At 33.3% G+C, this 20,070-nt stretch overlaps 1 protein-coding gene and 1 long non-coding RNA gene across 3 annotated transcripts; one reads left to right on the forward strand and one right to left on the reverse strand.

Annotated features, from left to right (window-relative positions):
• Nucleotides 1-1,642: 1,642 nt before the first annotated feature.
• Nucleotides 1,643-5,201, reverse strand: LOC123888108. Of its 2 annotated transcripts, none has more exons than XR_006801961.1 (3): nt 4,810-5,201; nt 3,992-4,208; nt 1,643-1,835 (listed from the first exon to the last, which is right to left on the reverse strand). It is a non-coding gene; the product is annotated as an uncharacterized LOC123888108 (long non-coding RNA). The 2 variants fall into 2 exon arrangements; XR_006801962.1 differs by having other exon boundaries at nt 1,829-1,843.
• An 11,209-nt stretch (nt 5,202-16,410) lies between these two features.
• Nucleotides 16,411-18,503, forward strand: LOC123889752 (xyloglucan endotransglucosylase/hydrolase 1). The gene is made up of 4 exons (XM_045939237.1): nt 16,411-16,676; nt 16,910-17,010; nt 17,106-17,299; nt 17,871-18,503. The coding sequence occupies exons 1-4, from the start codon at nt 16,487-16,489 to the stop codon at nt 18,268-18,270; spliced, it is 885 nt and encodes a 294-aa protein (XP_045795193.1). The 5' UTR covers nt 16,411-16,486; the 3' UTR covers nt 18,271-18,503.
• Nucleotides 18,504-20,070: the final 1,567 nt, after the last annotated feature.

Genomic DNA, 20,070 nt, shown 5'->3' on the forward strand with positions numbered 1-20,070 from the left:
ACATCGAGGGACATAAGCTCAATTTGGACATCAGAGACATAAGCTCAATTTAGAGACATCGAGGGACATAAGCTCAATTTAGGGACACCGAGGGACATAGGCTCAATTTAGGGACACCGAGGGACATAGGCTCCATTTAGGGACACCGAGGGACATAAGCTCCATTTAGGGACACCGAGGGACATAAGCTCCATTTAGGGACACCGAGGGACATAAGCTCCATTTAGGGACACCGAGGGACATAAGCTCAATTTAGGGACATCGAGGGACATAAGCTCAATTTAGGGACACCGAGGGACATAAGATCAATTTAGGGACACCGAGGGACATAAGCTCAATTAAGGGACATCGAGGGCCCTATGCTCAATTTGGACATCGAGGGACATAAGCTCAATTTAGGGACACCGAGGGACATAAGCTCTATTTAGGGACATAGGCTCGATTTAGGAACACCGAGAGACATATGTTCAATTTAGGGACACAAGCTCAATTTAGGGACACCGAGGGACACATCCAGCACTTTACCTCAATATAAGAATATCGATGTTGCTAGCATAGTTCTAAATTGTTGTCTGTAGACACAGTATAAATTCATCGCAACAGTATAACCACAAGTCACAACCGCAACTGCAATTTAGCCAAACAACATTTGTAACAATTATAATATCTTCTAGCACTGTTAATTGCAAAAAATAGCGGTTCGTTAAAATTTCACTATGCTAGTGATATAGGCTTATAGTGCAGCTATAGCAGTTACTTGAAAACACTTTGTACTGAATCACTTATCGTGGAGCAATAGTTGTTAACATTCTGCTACGCTATAGTGCTATAGCCGCTATTTGGCAACACCGATATCTTCCATGAGTAAAGAAAGAGCTAATCGATCAAATCGAAATTACGTAATGTCTTTTAGGAGAAAAAGAAAGAGTTGCTTATCTAATAATTTGCTCAATAGTACATTTCACAAAGAAAGTAATTAAGAAATAGATTCCATAGGCAACCATGTATCCAAAGTTGTGGACCTCACCTTGTAACAAAATCAGAAGGAACAAAAATGTATATAAACATTTGATATATGCACTCCTAGACTTCGGTGAATCCCTGAAAATTGCATGCAAATGAAAATTCCTAGATTCACACTAGCCCATCGTGGTGCCCCGAAATAATAAAATTCCAAAAAACTCATTAATTTCAAGAATAGAATTTGCAAGATCAGATACTATACTTTACACTGATACAATGATGAATGAATGTGGCTGTTTTGCTTCTTTTCACATGAAAAAAAAAACTTTCAACTATACGATAACTCATAATCCTAAGTAAGTTTAACGTTGAAGCATCCCCAAAATTAGATGATAGGAACATAAGCAAAGTGAATGAAAAGAAAAAACTTAGAATTGAGTGAAACACTTTTAAATAGCTGGATTTAAGTGCTCAGCGCAATGGTTATCAATCAGATCAAGTTTCAAATTGTGAATCAGAAGACTTTTTTTTCAGAAACGTGAATTGAATCTTATCATCAATAGTAACATAATATGGCAATAAAAATGTCATTTTTAAGTAAAAAAACCAAGTGAGACAACAAAATAATAAACAAATATATCATATATGGACATCAAATTAATTAAAGATTCAAATCATATATCATACGACAAAAAGTAAAAAAAGAAAATAAAGGTTTGATTATATAAAGTTGATAGACAAATAAGTAGTTGTCTACACTAAGTTTAAGCAGTGATTTATTATAACGAACCACAATTCAAGATGGGATTATATCCTTTGTAACTACTTCGGTTTGGTAGGATCCTTAGCGGCTTTGCTCATCTATTTTCTTCCTGTTGCACTTCAACAAAAAAATCGAATTAAAAACCAGATCAAACGATACATTACAAATTGTTGATGAAAATTTTCATCTAAAACCTAAAATACAAAATAAAAAAAATCGCAAAAAAAGAAGAAGAAAAAGAAGAAGAAACAACGGAAAGAAGTGATTTACCTGTTATCAGCGGGTTTGCAATTCATTTATGGACATCGAGGGACATAAGCTCAATATAGGGACACCGAGGGACATAGACTCAATTTAGGGACACCGAGGGACATATGCTCAATTTAGGGACACCGAGGGACATATGTTCAATTTAGGGACACCGAGGTACATAAGATCAATTTAGGGACACCGAGGGACACATCCAGCACATTACCTCAATAAAAGAACAACGATGTTGCTAGCATAGTTCTAAATTGTTATTTGTACACACGGTATAAAGTCATCGCAACAGCATTTCAATTTGGGGACATAAGGTCAATTTGGGGACACCGAGGGACATAAGATCAATTTAGGGACACCGAGTGACATAAGCTCAATTTAGGGACACCGAGGGACATAAGCTCAATTTAGGGACACCAACGGACATAAGCTCAATTTATGGACATCGAGGGACATAAGATCAACTTAGGGACACCGAGGGACATAAGCTCAACTTAGGGACACCGAGGGACATAAGCTCAACTTAGGGACACCGAGGGACATAAGCTCAATTTAGGGACACCGAGGGACATAAGTTCAATTTGGACACCGAGGGACATAAGCTCAATTTAGGGACACCGAGGGACATAAGCTCAATTTAGGGACACCGAGGGACATAAGTTCGATTTAGGGACATCGAGGGACATAAACTCTATTTTGGTACATCGAGGGACATAAGCTCATTTTAGGGATATAGAGGGTCATAAGCTCAATTTAGGGACATCGAGGGACATGAGCTCAATTTAGGGACATCAAGGATCATATGCTCAATTTAGGGACATCAAGGGTCATATGCTCAATTTAGACATCGAGGGTCATAAGCTCAATTTAGGGACACCGAGGGACATAAGCTCAATTTAATTTACGGACACCGAGGGACATAAGCTCGATTTAGGGACACCGAGGGACATAAGCTCAATTTAGGCACACCGAGGGACATAAGCTTAATTTAGGGACACCGAGGGACATAAGCTCAAATTAGGGATATCAAGGGATATAAACTCTATTTTGGTACATCGAGGGACATAAGCTCATTTTAGGGATATAGAGGGCCATAAGCTCAAATTAGGGACATCGAGGGACATGAGCTCAATTTAGGGACATCAAGGGTCATATGCTCAATTTAGGGACATCAAGGGTCATATGCTCAATTTGGACATCGAGGGTCATAAGCTCAATTTAGGGACACCGAGGGACATAAGCTCAATTTAATTTAGGGACACCGAGGGACATAAGCTCAATTTAGGGACACCGAGGGACATAAGCTCAATTTAGGGACACCGAGGGACATAAGCTCAATTTAGGCACACCGAGGGACATAGGCTCAATTTAGGGACACCGAGGGACATATATTCAATTTAGGGAAACCGAGGAACATAAGCTCAATTTAGGGACACCGAGGGACACATCCATCACATTACCTTAATATAAGAACATTGATGTTGCTAGCATAGTTCTAAGGGTCACAGTATAATCACAAGTCACAACCGCAACTGCAATTTTCGCAACAGCATTTCAATTACGACTATATTAAGCCATAGTATTAAGGGTCACAGTATAATCACAAGTCACAACCGCAACTGCAATTTAGCCAAACAACATTTGTAACAATTATAATATCTTCTAGCACTGTCAATTGCAAAATATAGCGGTTCGTTAAAATTTCACTATGCTAGTGTTATAGGCTTATAGTGCAGCTAAAGCAGTTATTTTAAAACACTTTGTACTGAATCGCGTATCGTGGAGCAATAGTTGTTAACATTCTGCTACGCTATAGTGTTATAGCCGCTATTTGGCAGCACCGATATCTTCCATGAGTAAAGAAAGATCTAATCGATCAAATCAAAATTACGTAATGTCCTATAGGAGTGAAAGAAATAGTTGCTCAGTGTATCTAATAATTTGCTCAATATACATTTCACAAAGAAAGTAATTAAGAAATAGATTCCATGTATAGTTTCTTACATTTCTTGAAAGAAACTTGTTCTGGCAACCATGTATCCAAAGTTGTGGACCTCACCTTGTAACAAAATCAGAAGGTTCAGCCATTATAAAATTTCTAAACTGTGAAGGAACAAAAATGTATATACACCTTTGATATATGCACTCCTAGAGTCCGGTGAATCCCTGAACATTGCATGCAAATGAAATTCCTAAGTTCACACTAGCCCATCGTGGTGCCCTGAAATAATAAAATTCCAAAAAAACTCATTAATTTCAACAATAGAATTTGCAAGATCATATGGTAAACTTTACACTGCTACAATGAACAATGAATGTGGTTGTTTTGCTTTCTTTCACACGACAAAAACTTTCAACTATAATTATATCTCATAATCCTAAATAAAATCAATGTTGAAACATCCCCAAAATCAGATGATAGGAACATAAGCAAAGAAAAAACTTAGAATTGAGTGAAACAATTCTAAATATCTGGATTTAAGTGCTCGACGCAATAGTTATCAATCAGATCAAGATTCAAATTGTGAATCAGAAGACTCTTTTTTCAGAAACGTGAATTGAATCTTATCATGAATAGTAAGATAATATGGCAATAAAAAAATATCATTTTTAAGTAAAAAAAACCAAGTGAAACAACAAAATGATAAGCAGATATATCATATATGGACATCAAATTAATTCAAGATTCAAATCGAAATAAAAACCAGATCGAACGACTCATTATAAATTGTTGATGAAAATTGTTCATCTAAAACCTAAAAATCAAAATCAGAAAATCGCAAAAAAGAAAAAAGAAGAAAGAACGGATAGAAACGATTTACCTCTTATCAGCGGGTTTGGAATCAACTTTAGCCTTCGGCATGATGAAAAAATCGAAACCGAAGAGAACGAGTTACGCGAACGAGTCGAGTGAGCGAGTTACACGAACCTGTTGTGAGGTTTTTTTAGCGTTGCGTTATGATGAATGACGGAGAAGGAAAGAGTGTCGCAAAGAGAAAAGAAATTGGGCAGAATGAATTGATTATGAATTAGTGATAATAAAAGATTAAAGTAGCGATAGTGATAACAAAGAACCCTAATCAAGAAACTATCTCTGAATTTAGAGTTAAAAAGGAATGTTGTGTTTCAAAGGAGTGTGAGAGAGATAGAAAGAGAGAATTTGGGGATTGAGAGATTTTGAGTTTGGAGAATGATTTATGAGTTTGTGATTTGAACGTTGAATAATTAAGATTTCAAATCAAACCTACCGTTTTGTCTAAAAAAAATGAAAACTTTTGTTTTTTTTTTTTTTTCTGCATTGTGAGTTATAGGATTTTGATTTATTTTTCTAAATATGGAAAATTGGGTTAGAAAAAAATTTAATGGTTAAAAAGTTAAATGCACCCGTATATTATTTCTATTTTTGTTTTCTTAACATGTGTCGTTGTTGCATATGTTAACATTTTTCTTTTTTTAGTTAAAAAAACAAAATTAAAGTAAAAAAGAAAGGTACCCAAAAAAAACCAAAAATTTAATTCAATAAACTTAATACCTGAAGAACTTAGAAAACTCAATTATATTTTTCATTATGAATTCCAAAAGAATTCAATAATTTAGTTTTTGGAGAACTTGAAAAAATTTTAGTTTTCATCATGAGGGACTTTTTTGAGTCGAAACACCATCATCACTTAAATCTTATTTAAAATCCTAAATTGCGATCTTGCTAGCGACATATCGGTTTTTTGGGTAGATGAAACAACAATGTAATTGCGATTAGGATTAGGCTACATCGGTTGCATTTAATCGCAAATCTATGCAATTCTATGTAATATCAGATATCGCATTCGGTCACAATTTTCTACAATATCAAAGACCGCTATGCACCATCGTCTCTTAAAACCCTTTTTTTTTTTTGAACCACTCTTAAAACCCTATTTAAAACATACTTAATTGCAATTATAATCACAACCGCTATTTAAAACTTACATAACCACCATATCACTTTACTAATCAAAGAAAAGCCAAATCTTTAGACAAAAAATGGCACGCTCTAGCAACAAGAATGAGTTTATAAAGATAACCTAATCATAAGGAAACTACCAGCACATTGAAAATGACATGTACACATAACAAATACCGAAAGGTTTTATCACAAAAAAAAAAAATAAGAAACACAACTCAAAATCAAAGAGGGTGGTTTGTTTAAGAGTAAAATGAGAAGTAATAATAATTCGATGAACAAAAACAAAACCCTGTAACTCTGGAAAGGAGAGGGTAAAAGCGGTTCCTTTATGGAGTAGAAAAAAAAAGTAATGAGAAGGTGGGTATCAAAAATGCTCTCCCGCCAAGGTAGTGGATTTTTTTTTTTCAAGTAGCCTAGTAGCTAGAAAATATATCTTAAATGTGAATAAGTGAAGTGTCCCGGGTTCGAAACCGGACTCCTGCACATGTAGTGCGATTTCCATATCAATTGAGCTAAGCTCACGGGGACATTTAAGTGTTATTTTAGCATAAAGTTTTTCCATCGAAGTAGTGAATTGTTTTACCAATCGTTAGTTGGTTCAATGGTGATTGGTGCTGAACTTGGTAGGGAGGACCACGGTTCGATCCCCCGCAACTGCGATCGCGAGTAGGCTGGAACCACTTGATGTCAGAACTGACCCCCGAATCAGATTAAACTGGTGGTGAAAAACCAAAAAAAGTAATGAATTGTTTTATTCTTTTTTAAATTCCAACCTCATTTAGCACATACACTCTTCAACTTTCCATTAAAATTTTATGGAAAATGTGAAATAGAGTTATTTGACAAAATAAATATAAAATTCAGTATAAAAAATAAATAAGATTTTTTTAGCAATAATCATTTTATAGTCATCTTATTTTTATTTATTTTTTTGACAATATAGTAATCTTATTTTATTATCCCAAAAATCTTACATCCATCGAATGAGATAGCTACTCATTAGTCATTACCTATGAAGCACGGACTCCGACACGGACACTGCGACACGACACGGACACGGCGACACCGTTAATGTAAAAAATATTGGACACCGACACCGTTACATATTTATTAAAGATATAAATTGAGAATCAAAATATATACACGTAAGTATAAGTTGAACAAGTTATTTATTAAAAAAATGTTTTAAAACAAGATATAATAATATTTTACCTTTATTTATCCATCTACTATCGAAAAAATTATAAATATTGTTGTTTCGACACATATTTAACTCTTATAGATATGTATGATATGTGTGCAAGAAGAGTATAAGTAAAGAAAAAACAATTGTTTTTGGGACACTTATCCGACACGTGTCGTGTGAATGTCTTACAGGTGTCGGACACCGATCAAAGGAGTGTCTAAGTAAAGGAAAATTTGACTTTATTTGGACACCGGTCTAACCAATCCGACACGTGTCGTACGAGTGTCATACGAGTGTCGGACACCGCGACACGCCTAATCATAGAGATGTCCGTGCTTCATAGGTCATTACAAATGAGTTAATTAGTTTACTCAAGAGTAAAAATATCTTAACAATCTGTACCAAATTTTTTTTAACAATTTTAACCTTTATCCATATTTATATTTCTAAATTTCCAATAATTCTCAAATTTGAAAATTTCCTTCCGTAATATTTTCACAAAGTTTGACTCTATAATTCATATAATAATTATTTTAGTAATCCTCAACCATTAATTAATTTTAAATTGACCAATTTTAATTTCAATTTCAATTTCATTTTCACGCAATAAAACAATATCAACCGTTTATTTTAATCAGACTGCTCAAAGCCATAACAGCATAGCAGAAAATCATGTTCCTCTATCTCACCTTTTTTCACGCTCCTACTAGCTACTCTACTCCCTCCACTACATATATTCAAAACACAATTGAACCAAATTATATTTTTCATTTCACTAACCCATTAGCAGTTTTATTTAAGAGAGACAAAAAATATTAAAAAGAAATCAAGAGAGAGAAATAGAAACAAAATACGAAGGAGAGAGATGGAGACAATAAATTAAAAGAGAGGGTCCATTCTCGACAAATTCAATTACATGTTGAATTTGACATGTCATTTGTAAAACTAAAACTAAAAAAAATGTTCAATTTGGTGATAATCTCTCTTCCTCGAAATACAATACAAAAAAACAAGACTACTCTAGTCATTATTGTCAAATATTTCTCTAAACACATGTAGGGTCCGTTTGAATTGTCTTATTTTTTAGCTTATGCGAGATTTGATCTAAACACAGAAGAAGAAGAAGAAGAAGAAGAAGAAGAAGAAGAAGAAGAAGAAGAAGAAGAAGAAGAAGAAGAAGAAGAAGAACCGGTTCTTCAATTGCAAACACGCCGCTGCTTACCCGATTGAAATCGTCAACTTCCACCATGTGGCACTTAGATAGATCTATGATAATGTAAAATAATTTTATTTATGTTTTTGTATTATCTTAATTGTTAGTAATTTATAATTTTTGCAATATTAATTATATAAGTTAAATGTTCTTCTACTATATTTTTTTTTATGATTTTATATATTTATTAATTTTAAAATAATCATTTTATAATTATTTAAAACAAAAAAAGAATAAAAAAATAACTTAATAAAAAAATTTAACAGAATTTCGTGCCTAACATTGTTTATGTGCGCTTTTTTTTTCTAATTTCTCCTGACACATACAAAAAACTCCAAACTACCCTAACCTTTAAATAAATTTCCAAAATACCCTACTTGTGGGACCTGTTGTGGTCGCTAGATTCGGAATGACGCGTCGATCAATGGAAAGTGGCATTGTGGATGGCGTTCAATTGTTTATTTATTTTAATAGGCTACACTTTTTAAATATTGCCTTAAGCCTTAAAAGTGTTCTCTTAAATTTCATCTATATTTTATATATTTTGAGGTGGTAGCATTTTGCTACGCCTCTTTTTGGGAAAAAAAAAGTGTTCTCTTAAGTTTATTTCACAATTTTTTTGTTCTTATTTACGATAGGCAAGTGTTCTCTTCACAGACGGCTCACACCCATGTACGGGAGTGTACAGCGGTATCGTAATCAAAATTTTGAACCCCGTAATAATTATTATATATTTATCATTTTTTCTCTTTTTGATGTTATATTTGATGATAATTATTTTTTATATGTTGTTTATGTTATTTACAATTTACATAGAAAATGATTTTATTTTTTTTTTGCTTTTTTTTATTAGGGGTTACTTTTTGTTCTGGTGAACACTTAAGGGGGGTTATATTATTAATAATGTGAGAATAAATTTACATAAGATGATCAGTGATAGACCGAATAAAAATGTGATCCTCCTTTACAATAAATATATGAGACTATTTATAGGCTGTGAATACCTTCTTCTCCAAGTCTGCTCTCCTGATTCTTCGGCCACCACCGTCTTCTCCGGCGAGCCAGCGCAAGAATAGGGTTTTTATCCTTTCCTTCGTCCCCAAGCTATGGAGGTTATGGGGGTGACGATTTCTTCCACGCGAAGTTAAGCAGTTGACCATTTGGGAGAAGAAGATATCTGGGTGTGGTTCATCAATCAAAACTAGCTGGCGCCATGTTGCTTCATCTCGCCACGTCTGGTAGTCTCGCCATCTCGCCTACTGGGTCTTCATGGATCATTTTGATTGGGCTTTGTTACTTTTGGACTTATTGGGCCTAATTGATTTGTCCCTTAGCCCATTGTCCGGTCCACAGCCCCCCAAGCACGAAGCTTGACGAGGTGAAGTGCTTGTATCAAATGATTAAGCACATGTTCCTATTATGTCGCAAAGGGGGGACACGTATTCCATATTCTTGTTGCACGTTCCAGTGTGTGCCTTCGAAATTTCGCACGTACGCCTTTTGCCGCGCGTTTTGAAGGAGATAACTGCTATTAGGGTTACCCACTAACTCATTTTTGGAATCCCACGATGTATGCTCCTCTTCCTATAAATTCAACACTTCGAATTGTATTTTGATCACCACTTTCCAAACAAACAAACTTACCCAAATTTTTCTATGTCATGTCTACTACAGGTTCTTCCTTTGAGTGCGGCCAATCTCCGGCCTCGCCTGTCATCAAGAGACTCTGCCGTATGCTCTGCATTGATACGGAAGAGTTGGTGGAAAACTTTGATGACTTCTGTGAATTCGTCATAGAACTTAATGATTATTCCTGGAGGCTAAACAAGGAGGAGAAACGCTTTTTGGATAGCGTTCTCCGCCTTCAGGAGGGGCTAACTTATGATGCTTCCTTCATTAATGCTGTGGAAAACGTCAAGGAATGTCACACAGAGGTGACGGAAGCTGTTAACAGCCAAATTGAAATTGTGAAGGAAACAATGGCTGTTCAAGAATAAATTCTGGGGATATGTTTTAATGAGGAGAAGAGGGTGGATGACCGTCTTGAACTGCTGCATAAGGAGCTAAAATCGCTCCTGAAGAGGAAGAGGGCTCTTCAGGGAGACATCCGAGACGATGTGACCAAGTTGATCTCTAGGTGTCACTCCTTAATGGACCTATTGGACAAACAAAAGGAATTGGGGGAGGACTTGAAACCAATTGACGCCAATGTGGTAAAGGCGAAGAGGGAAAAACGGGCTTTGGAGGAGATGCACCATATTGCCGTTGTTGATGCCAAGGAGTTAGGAGGTCCCGTTGTGGAGTGAAGCTTTAGTTTGCCTGCTTTTCTTTTGATGCTTGATGTTTGCTTGTACTTTCATTTCGTATTTTGAATTTCCCTTGTATTTTGCTTCTTGTATTTTGCAATTTCGTTGTACTTTGTCCCATGATAATGAAGTTTTATTTCCCTTTATGTACCGCCTACTTTTGACATTCCCCTTTCTAACGAACTTATTAATCAAAGATTAAACATTAAAAAGATAAAAACGAATCCCAAGTCAGTCAAACTTAGGTAGTTGCAACTGTCCCTGCATTTATTGCGGGCCGTTAATAACGATGCTAGGCTTTGGGCGAAAAATTGTCTATAAATACTTGTTGTTTCTCCTCTAATCTTCACCAGATTGAATCAAATGCTAACAATGGAAAGAAAGAACACCAAGGTGAATGCTGCCAAAGCAAATCCAAGATCCTCGAGTGAAAACGAACGGTTGCAGCAACGACATCAGCTGGAGTCTACCGCTTAGGGGCACCCTGAAGATCAATGTGGATGCTCACCTAAGCAGTATGGCCATTGGTCGACGGGGCTGGTTCTAAGACGTCCGGATGGAAGCATCGTCGGGGTTGCAACTAGAGCTCACAAAGGGACAACGAACATTGTTACTGGTGAAGCTATGGGTTTAATGGATGCTATAGAGTGTGATCTTTGAATTAGACTCGCAAGTTATTATTAAAGTTGTTAAGGGACAAGAAGATATTTGCAAGAGCTGGGGAAGAGCAGTGCGGTGCTGCAAGCTTTTCCTAAAGGAAAACCCTAGATCAGATATCAGATGGGTTCAAAGAAAGGCAAACTAAGCTGCCCATGAAATGGCTAAATGGGCCGAAATTGAGCCCAATAAGGAATGGACCACTAACATCCCCTTTTTGTGTTTGGCCTGTTATCCAAAAAGATAAAGGCAATGTAATTTATATTCAAGTTGAATAAAATTCCTTTTTTTTCCCCTAAAAAAAAAAGGCATTTTTTTTTAGCGGCAAAAACTTTTATTAACAAAGTGACCATAACATAAGATTTTTTTTGTGGACATATAAGTTAGACACAGGCAGACGTGGAACGCGCCTTCCTGACCTGCTAGTGTCAATAAAGTGGGTTAGAGAAGTTTTCTGTTTTATAATCAGTTAGAGAAGACTCAATTATTTTTTTTTAAAAAAAAGATTCAATTGAATATCACATAAGCAAACTCTTTAATTGAATGTCACCTAAGCAATTTGTATTGAGAGTGCATGAAAGAGCTCCGTGGAATCTCCTAATATATACCTCTATACCTATATATAAAGAGGATACAAAAACAATTGGTGTGAACTTTTCATAATACCAACAATACCTTGATTTTTTTTTAGCACCAAAAATCTTTTATTATAACAAACTCACCAGAACATAAGACTTTTTTTAGCAGCAAAATTTTTTTATTAACAAACTCACCATAACATAATGCATGTATTTTTTTTGACATAAATTTACATAATAGCAGTTAGACATAGATAGGCGCTGTCTGGCCGCTAGTGTATATAATAGAGATAGAGATGGAAATTAGGATAATGAATGAGAAGGTTATTATTAATGAGGTTAGTTTTTGAACAATATAAGGTCTTTCAACAATAAATTAAAAAATCATAGATAATTGAGTAATAAAAGCAAAAATAAAAAAAAATGCTCAGTAAACATGCACCTTTGCGAACAAAACTATTTGTCGTTGGGTACCTCCGCATCCACCGTGATATCCATCCTATCAAAATGAAAAAAAAAAAAAAGAAAGAAATAAACATAAGCACAAAACCATTAATTTTTATAGAAAAATGGGAGATACGAAGATCTTTTTTTTTTATATACGAAAATCTTTTTTTTTCCTTTTTTTAGAAGATCTTTTTTTATTCCTTCTTTTTAAATTTTTTTTAGAAGATTTTTTTTTATTCCTTTTTTTGAGAAGTTTTTTTTTTAAAATAATGGGTTAGAGAAGATTCAATTGAATGTCACGTAACCAAGTTTTCTAATTAAATGACACCTAAACAATTTCTTTGAGAATGCACGAGAGAGCTCCGCGAGAATCTCAGTATGTATATAATAGAGAGACAGAGAGAGATATTATATTTCTCTCTAAATTGAAGTTGTTATTTAAAATGGTTAGGGTAGGTCATTGTGGATCATGTAGGGAATCCTTCTTAACTATCTTCATCCACTACAACTGCCATTTTCATAATCAAGGTCATATAACCCACATGGACAAGCTTAGCATCATCTTTATAACATGACACATGAGAAGATCCCTTTGATAGGGAAGACTCAATTGACACTATAAGGGACTCGAGAATGTATATCGTACACATAATCAACGTTAGTTAATCATTTATGAGATACCATTATTTAAATATGCATGTTAGTTGTAGTTTTTTTTTTATTGGGACATGTTAGTTGTAGTTGAAATTAATTATTTACGAATTTTATATATTAGTTTTGCAGGTTTTATCCTTATCAAAGGCTTGTTCCATCTATTACGCAACTTCTTGAAAGCAAGTTTTGATGAGCCTCGTTATTGATGCAATGTGTCATTGATACAATGAAGGAGCACTTTAAGTTTCAAAAAATAATAGATGTGCAGCTTCAAAATAATAATAATAATAATAATAATAATAATAACAAGACTTAAATATGCAAAAGGTCTCTGTACTTACGGGTCATTTGAGTTTTAATCCCTGCACTTTAAAATTTTTTCATTTTGCCACTACACTTTTATTTTACTTTATAAATGGTCCCTGAACTCATTTTTTGTTGAAGTGGCACATTTTTTTCATGATGTGTCAATTTTATTTTACTTTTAAAAAATTACTTATTTAAGGATATTTTGATCGATTCACTGCAAAATTAAATTAGTCATCAACTCTAAAGTTCAGTCAACAGTGACAGATCAACAAAAATGTGTCATTTAAACAACAAAAAAAAGGTCTGGGGACCATTTTTAAAGTAAAATGAAAGTACAGTGACAAAATAAAATGTTTTTAAAATGCAGGGACTAAAACTCAAATGATAATAATAATAATAATAGAAGTACGTGAATTGTCATGTTATTACTAGTCATTTATACATTTTTTTTAAAATTTCTTTAACACATTTTTAAATTGGACATTTTTTTTATATAAAAAATTTAGCGTGAGGGGAAGGTGTCACAGTTTAAGGGGGAAGACTTTAGAGCTTTTAGAACATTTATAAAGTAATTGAATTTATTTCTCTTCAAGAGCACGAGCGGAATTCGAATTCAGGATCTTTCGAATCTAAGACCTGTCATTTTATCACTAGACGAAACTTTTGGAGTTTTAAATCAGACATATTAAGTCCGGATTCTTTATTATTCAACTATGCACCCCATTTTAATGGTATAAATAGATGAATTGTTGATTCATATCGATCATGGTGTGAAATTAATTTATGGATTTGGATCCTCTTATGTTGTTTGTGTTCGGTCTTTTTTCCTTTTTCTAATCTAACGATTGTTGATTCACGAAGGGAAAAAAAAAGAACAATGCAGAAGAAAGAAAAAAAGATGAATGGATGGTTGAGATGAGGACAAAATAAAGAAATTGAGAGAAAGGGTTGGAGAGGATCCATATCCTTAATTTATAATGACAAAACATATACTTTAAACTCTTAAATTATAATCATTTTAAACAATTCAATGTTTTGGGCACTTTTGGGTTTAAATCGTACCTCTTGAAAAAAAATATTATTGTTACAAAAAATATGTAGATTTTCGAAATTGAGAGTTTAAATTTAAAGAAAGGAAATAATGAATAGAGAAAGTGTTATGGATTTTGTGTTAGCTCTTATGTTTGTTTGTATTGATCTGTTAGTTATTTGGTTTGTGTGGCTTAGCGAGTGTCTAGTCGCTAAGCGAGATTGCTTGTATGTTTGTCTATTATTCTGTTATGTTTTTTGTTTTTGCACTCTTCCTGTAAAAGGCATTTGCTAGTGAAATAAAACGTTAAAGAGCTTCATTTTCTTAACAATTGGTATCAGAGTCTGGTTGTAACGATTTGTTCTCTATCTATCTCTCTCTCTCTCTCTCTCTCTCTATCTCTATCTCTCTCTCTCTCTCTGTCTAGTTAGTTACACAAAGATCGTTAGTTTCACAAAGTTTCTTCTTTCAAGTTTTCATGGTTGAATCAAGCAATTTCATGCAACCATCCATTCGTAGATTTGATGGTTATTATGATCAATGAGCTATGTTTATGAAGAGTCTTCAGATCTAAAAAGTATTGGAATCTCATTGAGAATGGTGTGATTACTACACCTAAAAGTGCAACGCAAGAACATCAGAAAGTTGCAGATGAAAGTCGTTTGAAGGATCTGAAGTTAAAAACTATCTGTTTAAACTTTAAAGCCATTGATATATAGATCAATTTTTGAAACAATTCTTGTTCGTGACACTGTCAAAGACATTTTGGATTCAATGCGCCAGAAGTATCAAGGATGCACAAAGGTTAAGAGGGCACAATTGCAGGCTTTGGGGAAATATTTTGAGGTTCTCAACATGAAGATTGGTGAATCGATTGAAGATTATTTCTCGAGAGCACTTGTAATTTCTAACAAGATGAATGCTCATGGTGAAAAGTTAACACAAGGTATCATTGTTGAAAGGATCTTGTGTTCTTTAACCTCAAGATTCAACTATGTGGTGTGTTTCATTGAAGACTCCAATGATATGACTGCAATGACTGCTGATGAGTTACAAAGTAATTTGCTTGTGCACGAGCAACGAATGAAAGGTCAAAAGGAAGATGGACAAGTTCTCAATGTCTCCAATGGAGGAAGGTGCGGAAGAGAACGTAGTGGCAGAGGTAGAGGACATGGAGGTAGAGGCATGGAATTCAACAAAGAAACTTTTGAATGCTACAAATATCACAAACTTGGTCACTTCCAATCTGAATGTCTACAATCCTAACTCAAATTGGTCCTAAACTCCCAAATATATTTCAAAAAGTGCAAATAAGCTGCTTAAATTTTTGAAATTGTTCCCTAATTTCAATATTTAAATTTGACCCAAAACTTTTAAAATTTATATAAGTGCCTAAAAAAATATTAACATTGAAATCTTTTATTACTCTATCCAAACAAAGTACATTTACAAATAAAGGTAATTCAATTGAATCATTTGAATAACTTAAAATTCTAAATTTTAGTAAAATCATCCAAAGACACAATTTGAAATTTTTGAAAAGTTTTAGGGGCTAAATTGCTAATTGACCCCTAACATTCCGCGAATTTTCAAAGGTAATATAAAAAGAAAAACTAAATTAAAATTAGAGAAATGATATAGAGTTCTTGATAGTTAAACATATTAATAAAAAAAATTATATAGAAATTGTTCAATACTTTAAAAATTAAAAAAGTTATCTTTTTATTTTTATTTTATTTTTATTTTTGATATGTTTAGTTAGTGCTCCAGAAACACTTTTGATGTACATGGTCACAAAAGGAAAATTATCACAGCTAGTGAAGTAACTCAGACAAATATTCTAAAAAATTATACATATTATTGTAAAAGTATTGTACTCTAATTGAGAAATGGTGGATGATTAGCTAGCTAATTAGCAACAAATAATAATAAACGCGTAACAGGGTCCCAATATCAATTGGTTCCAACACTAAAATCATAACAAAGCCTAATACATGATTTTTGCTTCCCACCCCCCAAGAAAAATAATACTAAAAATTATTTAAAAACTAAAAATAAAAGAACAAGATAAGTATAAAGAAACAGAGAGGAACATGGGTCTATAACCCTTTAAACTAAGGTCTTAGGCCTATAAATACCCAAGTCTTAGCCACAATATTTCACAACTTAAAACAAAATGGCTTCTTCATTTTGGACCCTTTGTTTGATTATTTTAGCATCACTAATCTCTTCTTCATTCTGTGCTCCTCCAAGGAAGCCAGTGGATGTACCATTTGGTAGAAACTATTACCCTACTTGGGCTTTTGATCATATCAAATACTTCAATGGTGGTTCTGAGATTCAGCTTCATCTTGATAAGTACACTGGTTAGTGTTTAACAAACTTCATTATTCTTTCCACTTAGTGAGTATGTCAGAATCACGGAGATCCATCGTGATTTTATAGAAATTACAGAATGTAGTGTTTTGAAAAATCATAGTAGGTCACTGTGATTCTGACATATCCACCATCATGCAAAACATAGAATTTATATTTTGGCCGAATTTGGGTTAAAAAAAAATTGTGACATTGTTAATTTTTCTAACTACTTTCTGAACAGGTACTGGTTTTCAATCCAAAGGTTCATACTTGTTTGGTCATTTTAGTATGAACATTAAGATGGTTCCTGGTGATTCAGCTGGAACAGTTACTGCTTTCTATGTATGTGTAGGAAAATTTCAACTAAAAATTTATTTTGTTTCTATTTTTAGTATTTTGTTGAATGACTTTTTTTTATGATTGGAACTATTTTACAGCTATCTTCACAAAATGCTGAACATGATGAAATAGATTTTGAGTTCTTGGGGAACAGAACAGGACAACCTTACATTTTGCAAACAAATGTGTTCACTGGTGGTCAAGGTAACAAAGAACAAAGGATCTTTCTTTGGTTTGATCCTACAAAAGAGTTTCATAGATACTCCATTCTATGGAACATGTACCAGATTGTGTAAGTATACTTTGATGAAACTATTGTCTTAAAACATTCTTTCATACCCTTTTTCATCACACACCTAAATCTAGTTCATTTTTCAGATTTATAAATTGCATCTTTAAAGTTGCTATGAGTTTGACAAAACCACACTAGTACAACATTGTCAATTTAAAATGTATGGTGTATTTGGTTTTATTGATTAATATAAATGATCAGTTTTTCAATAAAGCTAAAAATAATTTATTTTTTTAATAGTAAGAAACTGAGAGTATTTAACGTATTTGGCCAATTTAGATTAACTTATTTTTGAGCTTACGAAATAATTTATTTAAATAAATAAGTTTTTATGTCAATTCATACTTTCTCATTAAAGTAAAAAATGTATCTTAATAAACTATTATTTCATAAATATCTTAACAAACTTATAAATAATATATAAAAATTATTTTGCATAAATTAAAAAATAAGTCGATTGAAATGAGGTTTAAACATTAACCACATCACATTCAAGTCATTTTTAACTAAAATAATTTTTTTTTTAAAATAATGTAATTAATTTAATCTTAATCTATGATTGGCTGTGCAGGTTTTTTGTGGATGATGTACCAATTAGAGTGTTCAAGAACAGCAAAGATTTAGGAGTAAGATTTCCATTTGACCAACCAATGAAAATCTACAACAGTTTATGGAATGCAGATGATTGGGCAACAAGAGGTGGATTAGAGAAAACAGATTGGTCAAAAGCACCATTCATAGCAGGATACAAAAGTTTCCACATAGATGGTTGTGAAGCTTCTGTTCAAGCAAAATTCTGTGCTACACAAGGTAAAAGATGGTGGGATCAACCTGAATTTCGTGATCTTGATGCTGCTCAATGGCGTAGACTAAGATGGGTTCGTGAAAAATTCACCATTTACAATTATTGCACTGATAGAAAACGTTTGCCTCAAATTCCTCCTGAATGCAAAAGAGACCGTGACATTTAAATATTTATGATCATATGATATATGATATTGTATTTTTATTTTTATTATTGTTTGTTCTCTTATTTATATGCTTTCAAAAAATACTAGTATGTCACATTGTTGTGACATTTCTGTTTATGGTATCAATTATTTATTTCCACTATTGTTCGGACGAGTTATGTAAATTGAGAAGTGGATATATTTATGTATTTGTGACATTATATTATATTGAAATATTAATAATAATATTTTCACATGGTAGTAGTATTATTGAAACTATAAAAGATTTTATTTATTCTATTGGGGTGTGCTATAATGGCAAGTGCTGGAGAAGCAGTTGTAAAATTTGCATAGGGGGGTGTTTATTTATTTTTGAATTTGTAGATCTGTGTTCTGATCCACTGGTCCCATAGTAGAAAGTGGTGAGGTGGTGTTGTTGAAAATTAGGACAAAAAAGACACTGGATCCTGAAACGTGGCTCCACTGAGCACTATAAGCATGTGAACGTACTGCATACAATGCATAGGAGAAAATCAAATGATTATTTTTTATAGTACATAATATCGAGGGAACCCGATAAAAACAATGAAGTCAATACTCTAAAATCATAAGAATTCCACCCAAAATCTTAAGCACGTTCTAAAGTTGATCCAATACTAGGATTCACTCTCGCTCCCCCATCAAAATAATAGTGTCAATGTTCTAGAACCATAAAAAAGAGAGACACTACATCTGTACCAAAAATTTTAAGGCATTAGGTTAATGAGTCAACTCTCTTATAAATCTATCATTCTTCTCATTCATAGTCGATTTGAAACTTAACCACTCACACTTGATACCTAACACATAATATATATACTCTAACTAGTCCTATTTATAAAAAAATTACTTTTTAAATTCATATATTGTTAGATGTATCTTGTCAATATGAATTAAAAAATAAAATTTTTACTTATGATAAGGATCATAGGGAGTAATTTTTTGCTTCAGGAAAAAAATGATGATTTAATAGTTCTAGTAGTATTATTTAGGCTTCAAATTCGATCCTAGGACGGTTTAGAATTTTATTATTACAAGTTTTTGGCTTTGGCACGTGTGGTCATGTGTATTAATGTGCTTATAAGGATGTAGTAGTTTAATGTTGCATAACATGGATGGATCGTGTATGATGACAATAACAATGTAATTAGATCAAATTAAATTTGACAGGTACATCTGAAAATGATATAGCACTGCTAATGTCTTGCATTGTTTCAAGCCGAAATGAACGGTTTGAAGAGCTAAAAATACCAATGAGATTCACACCATAATCATTGGCGTTGCCAGGAACTTGATCAGCAGTTCAAACTTTTAAAATTTAATCAATAATTATAATTATAATATATTATTAATATATATTCAAAGAATTATATAGTACTCAAAAAATTAATATATATATATATATATGCTCTACAGTTGTCCTTTAGGCGATGTCATGTTCTGAAACCGTTGCATAATCAACTCGTTATCAACTTTGTCGAGCACTTTTTTCTCAATATAAGTCACAAGACAATCATTTAGAAATTCATCTCCCAATTGATTGTGCATTCTTGTCTTCATATCAGAAAATGACCGTTCAACGGTTGTCACAGGCAAAATCATTGCTAACCTCAAAAGTTGATAAACTAACGGATAAACAATAAGCCTTTTAGTTTCAACCAATTTATTTTAAAGATCACTTATTCTTTTTAAAGATGCAAATTCAACACTCATATGCATATCAACGATGTAAGTCTCAAGTTAATTATCAAGCATCATCAATCTAGTTTGACAAAATTCAGT

This window comes from Trifolium pratense, linkage group LG6, assembly GCF_020283565.1.
Source record: "Trifolium pratense cultivar HEN17-A07 linkage group LG6, ARS_RC_1.1, whole genome shotgun sequence".
In the NCBI taxonomy this organism is placed as follows: Eukaryota; Viridiplantae; Streptophyta; class Magnoliopsida; order Fabales; family Fabaceae; genus Trifolium; species Trifolium pratense.

What these genes read in the sequence shown, in the direction of transcription:
- LOC123889752 (XM_045939237.1), top strand. Translation starts at nt 16,487, where the DNA reads ATGGCTTCTTCATTTTGGACCCTTTGTTTGATTATTTTAGCATCACTA. An exon ending in GAACAGTTACTGCTTTCTAT is followed by an intron (nt 17,011 to 17,105) that starts GTATGTGTAGGA and finishes ACTATTTTACAG; the next exon opens with CTATCTTCACAAAATGCTGA. An exon ending in TGGAACATGTACCAGATTGT is followed by an intron (nt 17,300 to 17,870) that starts GTAAGTATACTT and finishes TTGGCTGTGCAG; the next exon opens with GTTTTTTGTGGATGATGTAC.